Consider the following 18,331-nt stretch of genomic DNA (forward strand, 5'->3'; position numbering starts at 1 on the left):
TGGCAGGCGAGCCATGGTGGTGCAGGGGTAACACAACACTTTGTGATGCTGAGGTCATACACAAAGGTACTAGGTTAGCGTCCCAAGGTCTCCTTGAAAACACCAGGCACGAATACAACTGCATGCCCATGATCCAGGCTGTCTGAGGCTAGGAGTAAATTGTGGCATGGACACTCTGTTGGGGATACCTGTCCCTGTCTCTCTTTTTCTATATCCTTGTCTCCCTTTTTCATAGAAGAAATAAATAAGGTATCTTTAAAGAAAGAAAACACTAGCTAAATGGCACTCATTCAGATAAAATAAACTAACCTTTTACCAATCCACTACATTTATTTTTTATTTATTTATTTATTTTAGGTTTTCATCATAGAGTCTATGCACTCAATGAAGAGAGACAGAGAGCAGGAAAGTGAGAAATTACCCCCCCCCCCAGGGGGGGATGGTCACACTGTAATCTCTTCTCCCCCATTCTCCTCTTGGGATTTTGGGCACACACGTACATGCGCCTGGTGGGATTTTTCAAGCCACTGGGTACTGTTATTTTGCCTTAACATTTCTGTCTTGGGTGAAAATATGTGTTCTCTGAAAGGTTAAATTATATGAGGAGATGATTTAACAGTAAAGTATTTCTATTCTGTCTTTTCATTAGATGAAAAGGAACAATGTTTAGTATCTTAAATATGTGGTTATTTGAAAGTAAGTATGAATATTCGAAATAGAGCTTCAACATTCATCATCTGGCACTTAAATGGCAAATTTCCTGTTAACTATCCATCACACAGTAGCCACGGCACAGTGATTATATTGTAGCAGGCTGGTACACTGCTCTTCTGGCCTTCCAGGCCAGAGGGCTGAGCAAAATGGTCAATGGCACCACACATGGGAACACAATTAAGAACATAAAGTAACCTTTAGAACAGAACCAGGACAAGGATAAACTGTAAGGTAGCTGCCTGTAGTCCACAGTCCCTGACATTGGAATCTGGCATAGCAAAACATAGCATGGAAAAGTTGAAAGCTCTTGATTTGAATTCTGGCTCAGTGGTTCTTACTCATGTAGGCAGATTACTTGGCCTCTGACCTTTAGACCCTTTCTATGAAATGTGGCTACAACCCTTGCCTTAGGGTCCTTGTAGGGTTAAGATAATGCAGAGGAAGGTCCTGGCATAGGGCTTAGAACAAACTAGGAGCTCAGTAAAGGAAAGCCAGTGTTATCTTTACAAAGGGAGTGTTACTGACCTTGACCGCCCTGGCTATGATTTAAATGTGCTATTTATTGTTCAAAGCACAGGTGAAGCATGCCTTTAGCATCAAGCCTGCCACATGCCGAATATTTAATAATTATAATTTAATATTATCATTGTGCTAATGTGCATGCCTAAGTACTGGCAAAGATCCAGAGGTTAATAATGCTGACATTCTTGAAAGCAACCTCAAGCTACCAAGTCCAATGCCATGATGAGATGCCTTTTTCTAGAAGATTCTTCAACAGTTCGGCCATATTTGTATTGTGAAAGAAAATATGGCAGAAGTTGAGTGGCTTTCCCCTCCAGAAAGCTGAAGTTGCATTTTCCCTTAGGAATAAGACCATTAGGGATGATGTGAACCTAACCTTAGAGAGGGACTCCGCAGCAGCAACAAAGAAGGGGAAGTGACCCTGGATGTTGCGTTTATCACATCTCTTTTCTAATTGAGGCACCTGATATAGCATATAGTGTCTCTTTAAGAATTGCCATGAGTTCATCCTCTACTAAAGCTTGCAACAGGACCCTGTCAAAGTAGGGATCAATCACACCTAAATTTCTAGAAATCAGGGTTCCTGGTAAAGCCAAAAATATTACAGAGATATGTGAAAGCCCAATACTTGACTACAGAGACATATCTCAAAATATCCTGTTAGAAAGGTTATTGTTAACATGCAGGGATGTCTTGGTAACCTCCAAGCAAAGACAAAATTCTCAAACAGCATTTTTCTCATTTTAACTCCCACCTAGCTCTCTCAAGAACAATGCGGAGTTGAATTACTCACAAAAACCGCCTATGTTTTATAAAATCTCACTTGAACAGCATGCTTTAGAGAAGGCTTAGCTGGAATACTATCAGGTACCTGGCTTGAGGACATACCTACAAATATCCAGTTTTTCCCTGCTTTCAAAATGTACACAAAAGAAGTGGAAGAAGAGTAAGAAGGTAAAAGAAAAGTGATCTTTCAATAATTGCACCTATTCATCATATGAGCTAGGTCTCAGTGAAATTTATGGTGAAATACTTTACAAGAGATATGTGTTTGGTCCAACAACACTGGGGGCCCAGCACACCTCCATTCAGGACCCTCGGTTTCATTTCTTAGGCCATATACTGAGATAATGAAGTGTACACTCAGGGGTTAGGTAGACCATGACTAGTTTTATAGCACTATCAAGTTACTAACTGCTTTGAATCTCAGTTTCCTTATCTGTAAAATGAGGATAACCATGCGTGTCAAGCAGGGTTAATATAAGGATTTAATGAGTTCACACATAAAAAAGCACTTAGTTATTTAATGTTATAATGTTACCCTCCAGGTAAAATAAAAATATTTCAGCATCTGAATCTCATAGAGAAAAGAGATGTGCATGAATCTCCTCAGATTCCAGGATAAGCATCATACTCATCTGCTTCCCAGTAGGGGTGGAGAGAAAATTTACAAGACTGTTAGTAGCTGAGTGCAAAGGGTTTGGTTTCTCTCCCTACATTAAATGCAAGAATACAATTCCTCCCTGGACCTCTGAACCCACAGTTTGTCTAAAGGCTACTGGTTTATTTTTTCATGTGTGTCACTGCCAGACTCTCCTAGGTATCTCAAACCACATGGCTATCAGAATTTGCAGATTCTCATCTCCCCTGATTGGGTATCAGTATGCATGCATCACAAGTCTCTGTAACTCCCAGGATATTCCCTAAGCCCTGCAGCCTCCAGACTGCAATGATTGCCTGTGGTGGAGATGGGGGGAGAAGTGTCTATTGAGAAGTGATGTGATTACTGGCATGGGAACCCTGACACTGGAATGAGTAAATGACCCCTGCTCTAGAGACACTGGTTCCAGGAAGTGGGCTGCAATGTCAGATCGGAAATTTGATTTCTCAAGGCACATTTCCAGACTCCAGCTGCTCTGTGTTTGGCTTCAATGACAAAGAATAATACTGGCAACAGCTGCTGATTCTTGGGTGGATATCAGCAACTAGAGTTTAAACAATCTCTTGTTTAAACAGTAGGAAACTGCACAACTGAGCTAGACTTCCCAAGAGTCAAGGCCAGGTACAGAGGAAATTATCAAAGTGTTTAAAGAAATGCCAGGTAAGAGTCAGGATGAAAAACCACTTCAAAGGCTAAAGACCTGGACTGAAGCTATTATGTTCCTTGGGTCCTTAGGGTTGCCTCTAAAGTGACTAAGGGGTTGCCTGGGGCTGGGGATGTGTGCCTGCATGTGTGTGTGGGTGGGTGGGTGTATGTGTGTGCACATGAAAATGTCAGTTGTAGATACAAAAGCGTTAGGGGTGTTGAGGGCCTCCCATGCCTATTCCACTTGGACTAGGAGTGGGGTCTAGCCTGTGACACACATAGCTGGTAACACAGAGGAGGGCCAAGCTAAGACATGATCTCACACAGTGATTCCAGGAATCTTTAGGGACTTTTTTAAGAAAGAAAATGAAAAAAAATAATAAACACAAACAACAAAAAAAAGGACAGACTAGTACTTTAAAGTTGAAAGTCCCATTTTTATTATTGCTTTGAGAAAAAAGAAAATACCTAAAAACGAAACATACCAAATATTTTCTCAAATAAATACTCCCCCACTGGTATTAAAAAAGAAGAAAAAGTCAGGCTTACCTTGACATACTGAACCAGACGTTCATTTACGTTCACTTTGTAGGTCTCTAAGCCCAGTTCCTTGGACAAACGTAAGATCCTATTTTGAGTTGGTCCCACATAGGCTCCTCCAACATCTACGTAATCAACATGCTCATTCTGCAAAAAAAAAAAGAAAAGAAAAGAAAAGAAAAAGTGGTTAAATGCTTTTAGTAAAAACTTAAAATAAATATAAATAGCCCTATTTATTTTTTGGTATTTTTTTTTTTTGGAGAGTTGTTTTTGTTTTTTTTTTTTCTATAGGGAATGTGCAATTTTAAGAAAGACAGAGAGAGACAGAGAGACAGAAAGTGAGAAATCACCCCCAAGGGTGGATGGCCACGTCACAACCCCTGCTCCTGCATTCTCCTCTCGGGATCTTGGGCACGCCTTGGGCACGCATGCACACACGCCCAGCATGAGTTTAAGTCACCAGCCCTGGAACTCGAACCATGGTTGGCTACATGGGAGTCCAGCGACATAGCCATTACATCATCTGCTGGTCCCACAACCCCATTTAGTTTTTAAAGCTTAACTATGCCTTACATCTCCACTATAAAGTGTAACTGAAAAGATTAGTTCCTCCTCCACTTGAGAACTGGGGCACACCCCTGTCAGACACACAACATCAAGTGCCCCCACCTATACATAGAACTTTTGATGCAACCCATTCAGCAATACATAAAGAATAAAGCACACTAGTACATCCGCTGATTTAGATACCTTGCAAAACATGTAAGTTGTTATATAAACTTTTCCCTGGCTTTATTACTAGAGAAGCCCAATTCCCTCAGTGCCACCAGATAAAGTCTTAAATATCCCCACAATGATGGGCCCTTGATGCTATTTTAAAACACTTTTATGTAAGACTAGATCATAGGAAAAGAGTACAAAAAGGTATAAAAATCTTCATATGCCTACATTATTTACAAATATGCATACCCTCTGATACTAAAATTGTTTATTTCCCCTCTTAAATGTAGCTTCCACTTTTTTTCAGCTTGTTTATTAACCTATTTCCCTATAATTTAATCAATAAATTAAATATCAATGAGCTACAGCTCCTCCATGTTTTAGTAATTACTATGTATGGCTCTATTTCTATTTTTTTGTTTATATCAGTTCTTATACATGTTGCATTTGCTCTTTGTTTTCCTGATTATATTTTATTGTATGCCACTTATTGTACTTAAAGAAATACAAAAACGATTTGAATCCTTGGACGATTATATCTCACTTAGTCAGGATTTATGTTTGCTTCTGCCCAGTGCCTAGGACACTAATGATACTAGAAAACTTTATTCCATTTTCTGTGCCTGAGATAATTTGAAGCTGGGCTGAAATGCACATGTGGCTTAGTTGCTTGCAGTTCACCCTTACTCCTAGGATGCAGCCTACCCAAAGCATAAGGAGTTGGCCAACACCTCACCCCTTACACATATATTCTGCTGGGCTCTGGACTTGACTGTTTGTTACTTAGCTTTGTAGGACAAGGGAAAGCACTGCTTAGCCTCCTAGCAGCACCTTCAATTGTCACCAACTCCACCAACTCCCCCAAGTCCCAACCCAGAAGAGAAGTAGATCAATACATTTTGGATATTGGCCCTGTGATTCTTTACCACCTTATCAACACTCTGAGGCTTTTGAAGGTGCGTGTATGTATGTGTGCATGTATGTCTGCACATGCGTGGATTTGTGTATAAACAGTGCAATTTGTCTAGTCTGCTTATACTTTGGTACAATTTACCTAATCTGTTATTTCTAGAAAATTGATCGTCTAGTATTATTTAATCTTGCCTCCTTGGGATTACCCAAACCCATATATTATCTTTCTATTGCCAGGCATGTTTTGCTAACATTTTGTTTAGGATTTTTGTATCATGTTCATAAGCAACTTGTGATTCTCCTTTCTTCTACTGCCTTTGTGGTTTTCACTAATGTATTGATAATCTCACTAGTTATCATATAGTCTTCTAGTCTTTAGAAGAGTTTGTATATAAACAGAATAATCTGTTCTTTGAACATGAGGTAGAACACACCTACAGAGTTATCTAGGCTTGATGTTTCCTTTGTGGGAAAATCAAACTACAGGTTCAATTTATTTTGAGATTAAAGCACGATTCATGTTTTCTATTGTCATCAGATGGGGGGCATCCTGATGGGGTACTCGTTCCTGGGCCCAGATCTCAAATGTTAGAGATCCATCCTGAGATACAAATAAGGCCACAGCCATGAGAAAAGTATGGGGGGGGTTAATAGTGCACATAGGAGATGTCTGAGCAGGCAGACTAACAGGTGGTTATTGCACCAGGAATGGGGTTAGGTTTTACTCTGTTTTAGTCCTACATATGGCCAGTGTGAATTTTGAAGGTGTGAGCATGCACATAGGGACTTTGCCTGGTCCAGTGCCTACAGTTTAGGCAGTAAAAATCAGGTACCCTTTCCCCTATTAGCACCAGGGGATTCTGGCTGCAACCCGTGACAGTCATGTGTGAGATGTTAGATGCACTTTCTGTTTGAGTCTTTGGATTTCCTGCTCTTATCTGACAGCCTATAATACTATTTCTTCTTAAATCACTGTTCCTTTCCATAAATTATATTTTCTCCATAATATATACATTTCATGTATGCTTCAAAACTGTTGGTTTAAAATTCATAACATTCTCTTTTCATTTATTTATTCTTTTTTTTTTGAGAGGTTTTTCACTATAGGGCGCGTGTGCTTGCTAGACAGACAGAGAGAGACAGAGAGACAGAAAGCGAGAAATCACCCCCCCCAGGGGGGATGGTCACACCGCAATCCCTTCTCCTCCATTCTCCTCTCTGGATCTTGGGCACGCACGCACACGTGCCCGGCGTGAGTTTTAAGCCACCGGGTCCGGGACACGAACCATGGTCGACTACGTGGGAGTCCAGCGACATAGCCATTACGCTAACTGCTGGTTCCCTCATTTATTTATTCTTTCTGACATCAGCTATTATATCTTCATTTTCAACTCTTACTATTTGGGATGTCTTTTTTCTCTTTCTTGAAAAATGTTATCAAAGACTTGTGAAGCTTTGTTTATTTTATTTGTTTGTTTTGTTTTTGTTACAAGGCATATGTGCTTGCCAGAGAGAGACAGAGAGAAGAGAGAAAGGGAAAATGAGAAATCACCTCATGGGGGATGGACCACATCACAATTCTTTCTCCTCCATTTTCCTCTTGGGATTTTGGGTATGCACACACATGCACCTGGTGTAGTTTTCAAGTTGCTGGGTTCAGGACTTAAACCACAGAATCAGTCATGTGGGACCCAGCTGCCTTAGCCTCCGCATCACCTGCTGGTCCTGATGTATCTTTAATAAGTTTTTCCAAAGAATCAGGTTTTGTTTCATTGATTGTCTTTCTTGGTTATTTACTTACTATATAACTCACTTCCCAGGCTTTATGTTTTTACTTTGCTTTGAGGATTCATTTGTGCATTCATCAAATATGTGTTGAGCTTCTACAAGATACCAGACACTGTTCAAGCAGCTTGTTACATAAGCAAACAAAATGATCATGCCTGCCTTTAGGGAGCTTACATTCAGTGGAGAATGACAGCATAGGGACAAGAAACATCTCAAGAGGAAGAGTTATTCAGGGTTTCCATTCTTCCATAATACCAAAAATGAAGTGCTTCATTGACTTCTTTAACTTGTCTCTCCTAACACTTTCAGCCTCTTTTATTAATCAGTGCAACCCTCCAAATCTTCTCTAGTCACCAACATCCATTTTAGGATTGAAAAGCAACACTGGGGCTAGTGCTGCAATAAATTTCTAGGATTTAAAAAGACAGCAAGAAGACTCTAAGGACTTCCCAAACATGATGTCTTTAGAACACTGATACTATCTTAAAAGTGAATTATCCTAAGTCCTCTGGTTTCAACATGTCCCCCCAGAAATTCACATGTTGAAATCTGGTTGTATTATAACGGGATTAAGAGGGTTAAAAACGTAATCTGACTATAGTTTTAAGAGGTGGAGCCTTTGAGAGGTGATTAGGATAAGGTCATCAGGGTAGGATCCTCATGACCGAATCCTGATGGCCTTTTTCTTCTTAAAAAAAAAAATTTTTTTTAATAATTTTTTGAGAGGTTTTTGCTATAGGGTGCATGCGCTTAGAGACAGAGAGATAGAAAGCAAGAAATCACCCCCCCAGGGGGGATGGCCACACTGAAATACCTTTTCCTCCATTCTCCTCTCAGGATCTTGGGCATACAGACACACACACACCCTGCATGAGTTTTAAGCCACCAGGTCCGGGACTTGAACCGTGGTTGACTACATGGGAATCCAGCAATATAGCCATTACACCAACTGCTGGTCCCCCAAAAAAGAATTATTTTATTTGACTGTCCTTCTTTCTTTTCTTTTCTTCTTTCTTTCTTCCTTTCTTTCTTTCTTTCTCTCTCTCTCTCTCTCTCATTTTAATTTGACCAGAGAGGGACAGAGTAAGAGAGAGAAAGCAAGCCGCCAGGTTCGGTACTTGAACTGTGGTCGGCCATGTGGGAGTCCAGCACCCTCAACCACCATGCCACCTGCTGGCCCCAAATCCTGGTGGCTTTTAAAGAAGGACCCAGACACAATCACTGACACACAAGCTTTCTGATGGCTCTGTGTTTCCATGTGATTCCCTGCATCACCTCAAGACTCTGCTGGAAATTTCCCCCAACAAGAAGACCCTCACTATGTGTAGCCCCTTGACCTGAGATCTCCAAAACCATGAGCTAAATAAACCTTTATTTTTTTAAATTAATTAATTTTTTTAGAGAGATTTTTGCTATAGGGCACGTGTACTCATCAGAAAGACAGGGAGACAGAAAGTGGCAAGAAATAACTCCCCAGGGGATGGCCATGTTGCAATCCCTTCTCCTCTCAGGATTTTGGGCACACATACACATGCACCCAGTGTGCATTTTAAGCCTCTAGATCCAGACTCAAACAGCGGTTGGTGTTTAATGTAATACCTGGAAGTTCAGCGACATAATCTTTATGTCATCTGCTAGTCCCTAAACCTCTATTCTTTATAAATTACCTAGTCTGTAGTATACTGTTATTAAACAACAGAGAACTGACTAAACATTAAGTGAAGTAGTGAAACAAAAGGAGCATTTTACAGAACATTCCTTTACAAAGTAGAAACATTTTAAATGAGGTGCCTCAGGTTTAGCATGATGATACTGCACATATAATATTGTATACTGCTACATTAACTTAAGTCTTTACTATCCTTATATAGAGCTTATTACTCAGCTTTTGAAGAAGCTATAAACATGGAACTCTATTAGGAAACAAATATACTATCCCTATGGTGGTTCTGTGGGCATTTCAACTTTATTAATTTGATCCTGAAGAATTATGGATAAATTTTATTGTGCTAGGAAAAATTTGGAAGTTCAAAACTAATGGATGATCCATCTAAACAGCTGCCAAGTAACAATACCAAATTGTATATTTTAGTACTTAAAGATCCAGACTACTTTTTATGGCATCTCCTCCCCAAATTACTCTAATGGATGATGCTATTATCAATTCTACCAGTTGATAATAAGCAATTCTATCAATATTTTATTCCATTTCTTATTAAATACCATTTTTGTCGTTGCTCCTTTGTATCTAGTCATTTGGAATATAACTGCTAAGTCCTACTTTCTAAGCATTTCAGAGATTCCTTTCTCATTTACCCAAGGGGAATGTAATATCATGATGAATACATTAATAATAGTTCTTGTATGGTGCTGACATATAATTGATGTAGCATGGCAAAGCAGCCTGGGCCAATAACATAGATGGGAACAAGCATGCTGGAATTCTTATTTCCCTTATACAAAGAAACTTGTTCTTAACTGTAAATCTACCACATGATTGATGATTTTATTTAATAACCAAAAGGTTTTAAAGATAAGGAAATTAAGGCTAAGGGACAACTTAATAACTCTCTCCAAAATGAAAGAATATTTTTTTCAGAAATGACAGAAGAATCATAGCTAATAAGGACAAACAGGCAGAATATGCAAACCTTCTTTGGCACTATAACAAACTGCCTTCAATTAGAATTAAAAAATGTACTATTCAGCCATAAAAAAAAAAAAAATCATGGCTTTTGACAGGAAGTGGAAGAATATGGAAGATTTACTGCTGAGTGAAGCAAGCCAGGCTATGAAGGAGAGATATTGTATGTCCTCACTCAATATATACCAAGTGTCTGCACTCTATGAATGAAACTAATTGACTAAAGGATGTAGAAACACAGTAAATGGATGTGAATACCAGATATAGTCTGTGTGAAAGGGTAGAGTCTGAGGAAGGACATTTACAAGAAAAATAAGAAGGCAAAGCATTAATGGGACAAAGAAATGTTGTATTATCTGTTGAAGATAATTTTATAGTTTTATCAACTGGACTAGGGAGAAATGTTCGCATGTTGAAATATTCACTTTGTAAGCTAAATAATGTGATTGAATTTATAAAATAAAATGAAATAAATGATAATAATAAAAAGTTTTTTAAAAAAGAAAAAAAAATTATGTACTTTGAGTACATTTAGATTGTCTTATCGCCCAGACGATGAAGTTGAGCTGTAAAGTGCAAATAGACTTACCCAGGATAGTGTGTCAGTCCAACACAGGAGTTGGAATCCTGGTGTCCTCACTCCCAGACCAATAGCTTCCCAGCTGATTATATCTGAGAGAGTACTCAGAAATTCTCCAAATAAATTTAATCTGGATTTACATTACTTTAAAGCGAGCAAGCAAATATACTCCATAGAGCAGCACTTCTGTAGTACGCCCTGGGATCTTGTCAAAATGCAGATTCACATTTCTATCGATAAATGAGATTCTGCATTTCTTTCAAGCTCCCAGGTGATTCTGAGGTTGCTGGTTCACAGACCACACTTTGAGTAGCAAAACTGAAGAGCACTATTAGAGTTTAGCAAAGCAGAAATAGACCTATGATATATCCTCGCATACCTAAAAAGGTAGGAAGCAAATGATTAGAAGGGCAGCATAGCATAGAGTGACTGAGAAAGCAGGTACAATATCATAGTTTAGATGGTGTTGGTTAGCTATGCCAATATCTATTCATCTTCCTTGTCCCGTGCCCGGTTCTGTTATGTTGCCTAGAAACATTAAACCCTTGCCTTTCAGGATCCTTAGCTGCTGGGAACAGCCATGTGACCTAACTCTGGCCAATAAGAGTAAAGCAGATGTCTGCTGAGGTCTTCAGGCAAAGTAAAAACTTTGTGGCAGACAAGGTTGGTGCTGCACCTTCACTCTCCTTCCTGCCTTGAATGAGGACTTGATGCTTAGACTTGCAAGCATCCATCTTGTTAACACAAGGCAATACGCCAACTTGCAAAGAATGGCAGAGCAGAAAGAGCAAGAGCCTGAAGCCTTGACAACACAGCTAAACCACTGCACCAACCTGGACTATCTACCACCAGACTTCTTCTGTAAAATAATTAAATGCTTGCATTGCTTAAGTCATTGTTATTATCGCTGACTAAGCCATTCAGTTCTTAGTATAACTAAAACATCTTCTAGTTACATAGATGCTTCTGCTCCTTTCAGTCACTTCAATGGTCTGGTTTTGTCCTTACTGCTCATCCTCAGCCCTTACCACTTTGTGTGCTCTAGCAAAGTGTTATAGTCTGTTCTGTGAATAATAACACAGAATATCTGAAACTGAATGATTTGTAAGAACAGAGGTTTATTCATCTCACAGTTTGGAGGTCCAAGGTCCTGGGAACACATCTGGCAAGGGTTTTCTTGCTCATGTATCACATAGCAAGACAGAGTAGGGCAGAAGTGCATGTCTGTGTCCATGTGTGTGTTTCATACCCTTTCTTTATAATACTCCCAGGATTCAATCATGAGAGCTCCATCCTAATGCTTAAAAAAAAAAAAAATCATGGCTTTTGACAGGAAGTGGAAGAATATGGAAGATTTACTGCTGAGTGAAGCAAGCCAGGCTATGAAGGAGAGATATTGTATGTCCTCACTCAATATATACCAAGTGTCTGCACTCTATGAATGAAACTAATTGACTAAAGGATGTAGAAACACAGTAAATGGATGTGAATACCAGATATAGTCTGTGTGAAAGGGTAGAGTCTGAGGAAGGACATTTACAAGAAAAATAAGAAGGCAAAGCATTAATGGGACAAAGAAATGTTGTATTATCTGTTGAAGATAATTTTATAGTTTTATCAACTGGACTAGGGAGAAATGTTCGCATGTTGAAATATTCACTTTGTAAGCTAAATAATGTGATTGAATTTATAAAATAAAATGAAATAAATGATAATAATAAAAAGTTTTTTAAAAAAGAAAAAAAAATTATGTACTTTGAGTACATTTAGATTGTCTTATCGCCCAGACGATGAAGTTGAGCTGTAAAGTGCAAATAGACTTACCCAGGATAGTGTGTCAGTCCAACACAGGAGTTGGAATCCTGGTGTCCTCACTCCCAGACCAATAGCTTCCCAGCTGATTATATCTGAGAGAGTACTCAGAAATTCTCCAAATAAATTTAATCTGGATTTACATTACTTTAAAGCGAGCAAGCAAATATACTCCATAGAGCAGCACTTCTGTAGTACGCCCTGGGATCTTGTCAAAATGCAGATTCACATTTCTATCGATAAATGAGATTCTGCATTTCTTTCAAGCTCCCAGGTGATTCTGAGGTTGCTGGTTCACAGACCACACTTTGAGTAGCAAAACTGAAGAGCACTATTAGAGTTTAGCAAAGCAGAAATAGACCTATGATATATCCTCGCATACCTAAAAAGGTAGGAAGCAAATGATTAGAAGGGCAGCATAGCATAGAGTGACTGAGAAAGCAGGTACAATATCATAGTTTAGATGGTGTTGGTTAGCTATGCCAATATCTATTCATCTTCCTTGTCCCGTGCCCGGTTCTGTTATGTTGCCTAGAAACATTAAACCCTTGCCTTTCAGGATCCTTAGCTGCTGGGAACAGCCATGTGACCTAACTCTGGCCAATAAGAGTAAAGCAGATGTCTGCTGAGGTCTTCAGGCAAAGTAAAAACTTTGTGGCAGACAAGGTTGGTGCTGCACCTTCACTCTCCTTCCTGCCTTGAATGAGGACTTGATGCTTAGACTTGCAAGCATCCATCTTGTTAACACAAGGCAATACGCCAACTTGCAAAGAATGGCAGAGCAGAAAGAGCAAGAGCCTGAAGCCTTGACAACACAGCTAAACCACTGCACCAACCTGGACTATCTACCACCAGACTTCTTCTGTAAAATAATTAAATGCTTGCATTGCTTAAGTCATTGTTATTATCGCTGACTAAGCCATTCAGTTCTTAGTATAACTAAAACATCTTCTAGTTACATAGATGCTTCTGCTCCTTTCAGTCACTTCAATGGTCTGGTTTTGTCCTTACTGCTCATCCTCAGCCCTTACCACTTTGTGTGCTCTAGCAAAGTGTTATAGTCTGTTCTGTGAATAATAACACAGAATATCTGAAACTGAATGATTTGTAAGAACAGAGGTTTATTCATCTCACAGTTTGGAGGTCCAAGGTCCTGGGAACACATCTGGCAAGGGTTTTCTTGCTCATGTATCACATAGCAAGACAGAGTAGGGCAGAAGTGCATGTCTGTGTCCATGTGTGTGTTTCATACCCTTTCTTTATAATACTCCCAGGATTCAATCATGAGAGCTCCATCCTAATGCTTAATCACTTCCCAAAGGTCCCCCTTTCAACACCATAATTGGATTAAGTTTCCTCTTAATACCTTCACAATACAATCAAGTTCCAACATACGAACTTTGGGGGGACACATTCAAACCATATCATGAAGGGTCTCATTAATAACCTTCTAACTGTCTAACGCAAGGACCTCTTTTTCTGTCTTTATCTTGTGTCGTTTGACTCTGTTGAGCATCCCTGCCTCTTTTTTCCCACTAACTTCCACAGTACTGCTCTAGTCTGGTCTGACTTCTCTGCTTTAACTGCTCCTACTGGTTTCTCTGCCTCTGTACTCCCTACACTCTATATGTGCCCCAAACTTTCACCTTTGGCCCTATGTCCTTCCTACACTTCATTATCTCTTTATATACTTTCTTCAGCACCCACAGATTCAACCACCTACAACCCATTCCCTTTAACAATAGTAAACAACAGTTAGCATAAATTTTTCCATAATGGTGATGGAAGTTCCAACATAAAAAGGCAATGATATGAAGTCAGCAGGGGGCAGGCTAGACTCCTACATGACTGACTGCAGTTCAAATCCCAGACCCAGTAGCTTGAAAATTGCACTGAGTCTGTGTGCATGGATACTCAAAATCCCACAAGGAAAATGGAGGAGAAGGTATTATGGCATGGCCATCCCTCCTGAGGGGTGATTTCTCACTTTTCATCTCACCATCTCTCTCTGGTGAGCACATGCACACTATGGCACACTATGGCAAAAAACCTTTAAAAAAAATGATATAGTAAGAGCTGGGCCTCTTACGGATGCAGACCCAACCTGAACAAAGGGTGACTCTGGCAGCAAAATACCTCTTAGAGAACAAGGGCTCAAGAATTAGTAGCATAAAAATATGCTAGATTTGCTCCTGCTTACTGCATCCACGACACCTCTGTTAAGTTAAATACATTAGATAAACAAACTAGGAGCCTACAGCATGTGTATGTATGTGTGTGTGTGTGTGTGTGTGTGTGTGTGTGTGTATTGTAGGTGTACAGTCACTTCCAGTCCAGCCAAACTATAACCCTATTTGGGATAAGACATATTCAACTTATGTATATAGGATAGAAATTATGACACTGTATTTAAGTTATTTATTCACATTTTTCTTCCTTATAATGTGAATGACTGAAGGTCAAAGGCTGTTACTGTTCAGAGAGTGCTTGTTGAAGAAAATAGGAATTACCTGATAGAGCTGTTTAGCATTATGGAAGGCAAACACTTAAAATCTCCTTTAGACTTATGACTTCCAATGGTCCCACTTAAGTATGAATGAGATGTGTATGTAAGTATTAAAATCACTTACCCTCACAGTATGTGTTCTTCCACCAACTCGATCCCGAGCTTCTAAAACTAAAACGTTAACATCATGTTCAGCCAAGAGTTTGGCAGCAGATAACCCTGAAGGAAAAACAAAAGAGAAAACGATAGCATCTACATGCTAGATTTAACCAGGATTTAACCAGGTCTACACATAAAATGAATGCAGGGTATCATACAGGATCCACTGACGCTGTGCCCTTTCTGACCACACTGTGATAAATTGAGCCACCAATTTTATTATCTATCACAAAGAATTCTCAAATGACTAGTTAAGTCATCTTGCATTTCAGGTTGGTTGACAGAAACAAAATGTAACCATTTAGTCAACGGATATCTTGCTTTCTAGCAGTAAGCAAGTCATATGTAGAGATCTTTTTGATACCCTAAATCAATCCCTATAATGCCTCTCTTCTAAAAACCTTACTGTAGAAATAGAAGAGTATGTTTTCCTGGAAATTTTCCCTGTATAAATCAGTCTTCAGTATATCCATGCTTTGCTCAACTTTAAAATCTCATATAATAACTTCCTTTGCATCTGGGTTACATGCTTTCTAGATCTTGTTTCTCTCACTAGGTTCTAAGTTACTAAAATGTAGGAACCATGCAACATACTTTATTCATTGACTCAAACAAAGCTGAAATAAAGTTTTCACAAAAGACAAGAATATCTTAAACCTAACATATTAATACCAGAAAACTTGAGAAAAATGTAGCATCTTCCAAGTCACTAGGTCTGGGACATGAACAATCAGACATGTGAGATCTAGAACCTTAACCACCATGCCTCTAAGTGATTTTAAAGCCCAATAAATGGGGACAACCCCATAGCTTAGTGGTTAAGGGAACTGGCCTTCGCATGGTCAAGTATGGTTTGAATCCTAGCCTGATGGCTTGACATTAAGGGTACATACTATCGATGTGATTTACTACTGATGTTGATCTTAATTTGATCACCTAAGGCAGTGTTTGTCAGGTTTTTCCACTAAGAGTTACTCTTTTCTCTTTCTTTCCATGTTGTACTCTTTGGAAGGAAGGCTATGTGTAACCTTCATTTACGGAGTAGGAAGTTATGATCCACCTCCTTGAGAGTGGAGTATCTACATAAATTATCTGGAATTCTGCACTGGAAATTTGTCTCTTCTCTCCATTTATTTATGTATTCATATCAGTATGGACTCACAGATAATTTTTCTATACTTTGAGTTATAATCCAATCCAATATTATTTATTTTATTGCTCAAATTGTTCCAGTTTTGTCATCAGGAGCTCTTTTAGTTGGCTCCTGTACCTCTTTGGCAAGCTCCCATCATGCTACTTGTGTGTGTGTGTGTGTGTGTGTGTGTGTGTGTGTTTGTGTGTGTGTATGAGCACTTCCTACCTTTTTAGGGTACTATGTGTGTGTTTGTGTGTGTGTATGAGCACTTCTTTCCTTTTTAGGGTTCTCCAAAATACTCCAGGATCATCTTGTCCTTTCCTGCCCCAACCTTAGAATCAGTTACTTCCCAGTGAACTTTGATCCCCTTTACTGGAGAATGGTATTAGAAATCAAGATCTGGGTTCTAGGTATGCTCATTGCTACTGGCATGTGGCTGTTTTTAGGATCTCTCTTCTCACATGTTCTGGAAATATATATGTGCGCAGAAACTTATTTTTAAATCTACATTTTTTTGTACTTCAAATGCCATCTTAGCCTTCAATTATTTTATATGTCTCATTACAAAAGATAAATAAAGCAGACTACAGAGAAAATCATAATTTAAAGGGAAAAAATGCTAGTAAGAATTTTAGAGTGAAAAAAAGTAGTAAGAATGGTACCAGAGATAAGAATACTAAAATGATACAAAAGATACCTAGATATGTCTATAAGTGGTTGAGGAGAGAAACTATTCCGCATTTTAGTTTCCTTCTGCCTTTTTTTAAAAAAATATTTGCTATACGGTGGGTGTGCTCTCCAGAGAGAGAGAGAGAGAGAGAGAGAAAGTGAGAAAGCACCCCTTGGGGGAACAGCCATGCTGTAATCCCTTTTCCTCCATTCTTCTCTCAGGATTTTGGGCATGCACACATATGTGCCTGGCATGTCTTCCAAACCACTGGGTCAAGGAGTCAAACTGCACAATCAGCCATGTGGTATCTAGCAGCTTAACCACCACGCCACTGGCTGGCCCCCTCCATGTGATTTTAAAGCCCAGTAAATGAGGCTAACCCCATGGCCTAGTGTTTAAGGAAACTGTACCTCACATGGTCAACCATAGTTTGAATTCTGGCCTAGTAGCTTGAAAAACATACTAGGCACATGTGTGTGCCTACCCAAAATCTTGACAGGATGGGGAAATGAAGAAAAACAGATTGCAGCATGATCACCCCTAACTTAGGGGGTGCTTTCTCTTTCTTCCTTTCTGCATCTCTCTCTGGTGAGTGAACATGCCTTCTGGATAAAAAAAAAAAGTAAACTGATAGTTGACTTCTAACAATACATACCCTAAAGACAATAAGTTTGCAGACAATTTTTCAATAATTCCTTGGTGGCCAGCAGATGGCATAGAGGTAAAGACAGTTGGCTCCCACATGCCCAACTGTGTGGTTCAAGTCCCAGACCCAGCAGCTTGAAAACACACCAGGGGTATGTGCATGCATGCTAAAAATCTCAAGAGGAAAATGTAGGAGAAAGAACTGTGGCATGACCATCCACCCAGGGGGCAATTTCTCATTCTTTCTCTCTTTTTTTCTCTCTCTCTCTCTGGCAAGCACATGTACCCTATAACAAACTAAAATCATAATCATCATCATAAGCAGTTGGTTGGTGTACTTGTACTGTTATCCTAAGGCTGTAATGTACATAGTATGGGATAAAGGAATTGGTCTGGTGGTATTGAGAAGTGGAGAGTTTGTTGGAAAAGGTTCTTAAGGCTGAAGCAAGCTACCAAATAATATGTGGTTACTATAAAATAGATTTTCATAATAAAATGTTCTCAAATTGATTATGAAGAGAAAAATCTCATCTTAAACCTCTTATTTCATCTTGTTCCAAAGTAATATGGATAACTAAGCCAAAACTAAGAGCACTGACTGAATATTATAGCTCTCTTCCTTTCTTTAATTTTCCATTATTTAATGGCCACATAGAATCTACCATGATATGAAGCTTGCTTCCCTGTCCTTGAAGACAGTTAAAGGTTCTGATACTGGTATGGCAATAAATGATTAACAATCAACATGGGGGTTGGTGGCGGTGCCTGCTTTGCAGCATTTGTATTACCATGGTGCTAAAATTCCACCATGGGGAACCAGCAGTTAGCCTAATGGCTATGTCATTGGACTCCCACGTAGTTGACCGTGGTTCGCGTCCTGGACCCAGTGGCTTAAAAC

General features: G+C 39.3%; 1 protein-coding gene across 1 annotated transcript in view; it reads right to left on the reverse strand.

Moving 5' to 3' along the window:
• Window positions 1-18,331, reverse strand: part of MAOA (monoamine oxidase A) — a 70,994-nt gene that overhangs the window by 36,425 nt on the left and 16,238 nt on the right. The window contains exons 2-3 of the mRNA XM_006148866.3: window positions 14,949-15,043; window positions 3,872-4,009 (exon numbers count right to left, since the gene is read on the reverse strand). Coding sequence (XP_006148928.2) covers window positions 3,872-4,009; window positions 14,949-15,043 — 233 coding nt within the window. The remainder of the gene's footprint in view (window positions 1-3,871; window positions 4,010-14,948; window positions 15,044-18,331) is intronic.

This window comes from Tupaia chinensis, unplaced genomic scaffold (assembly GCF_000334495.1).
Source record: "Tupaia chinensis unplaced genomic scaffold, TupChi_1.0 Scaffold000248_1, whole genome shotgun sequence".
NCBI lineage: Eukaryota > Metazoa > Chordata > Mammalia > Scandentia > Tupaiidae > Tupaia > Tupaia belangeri.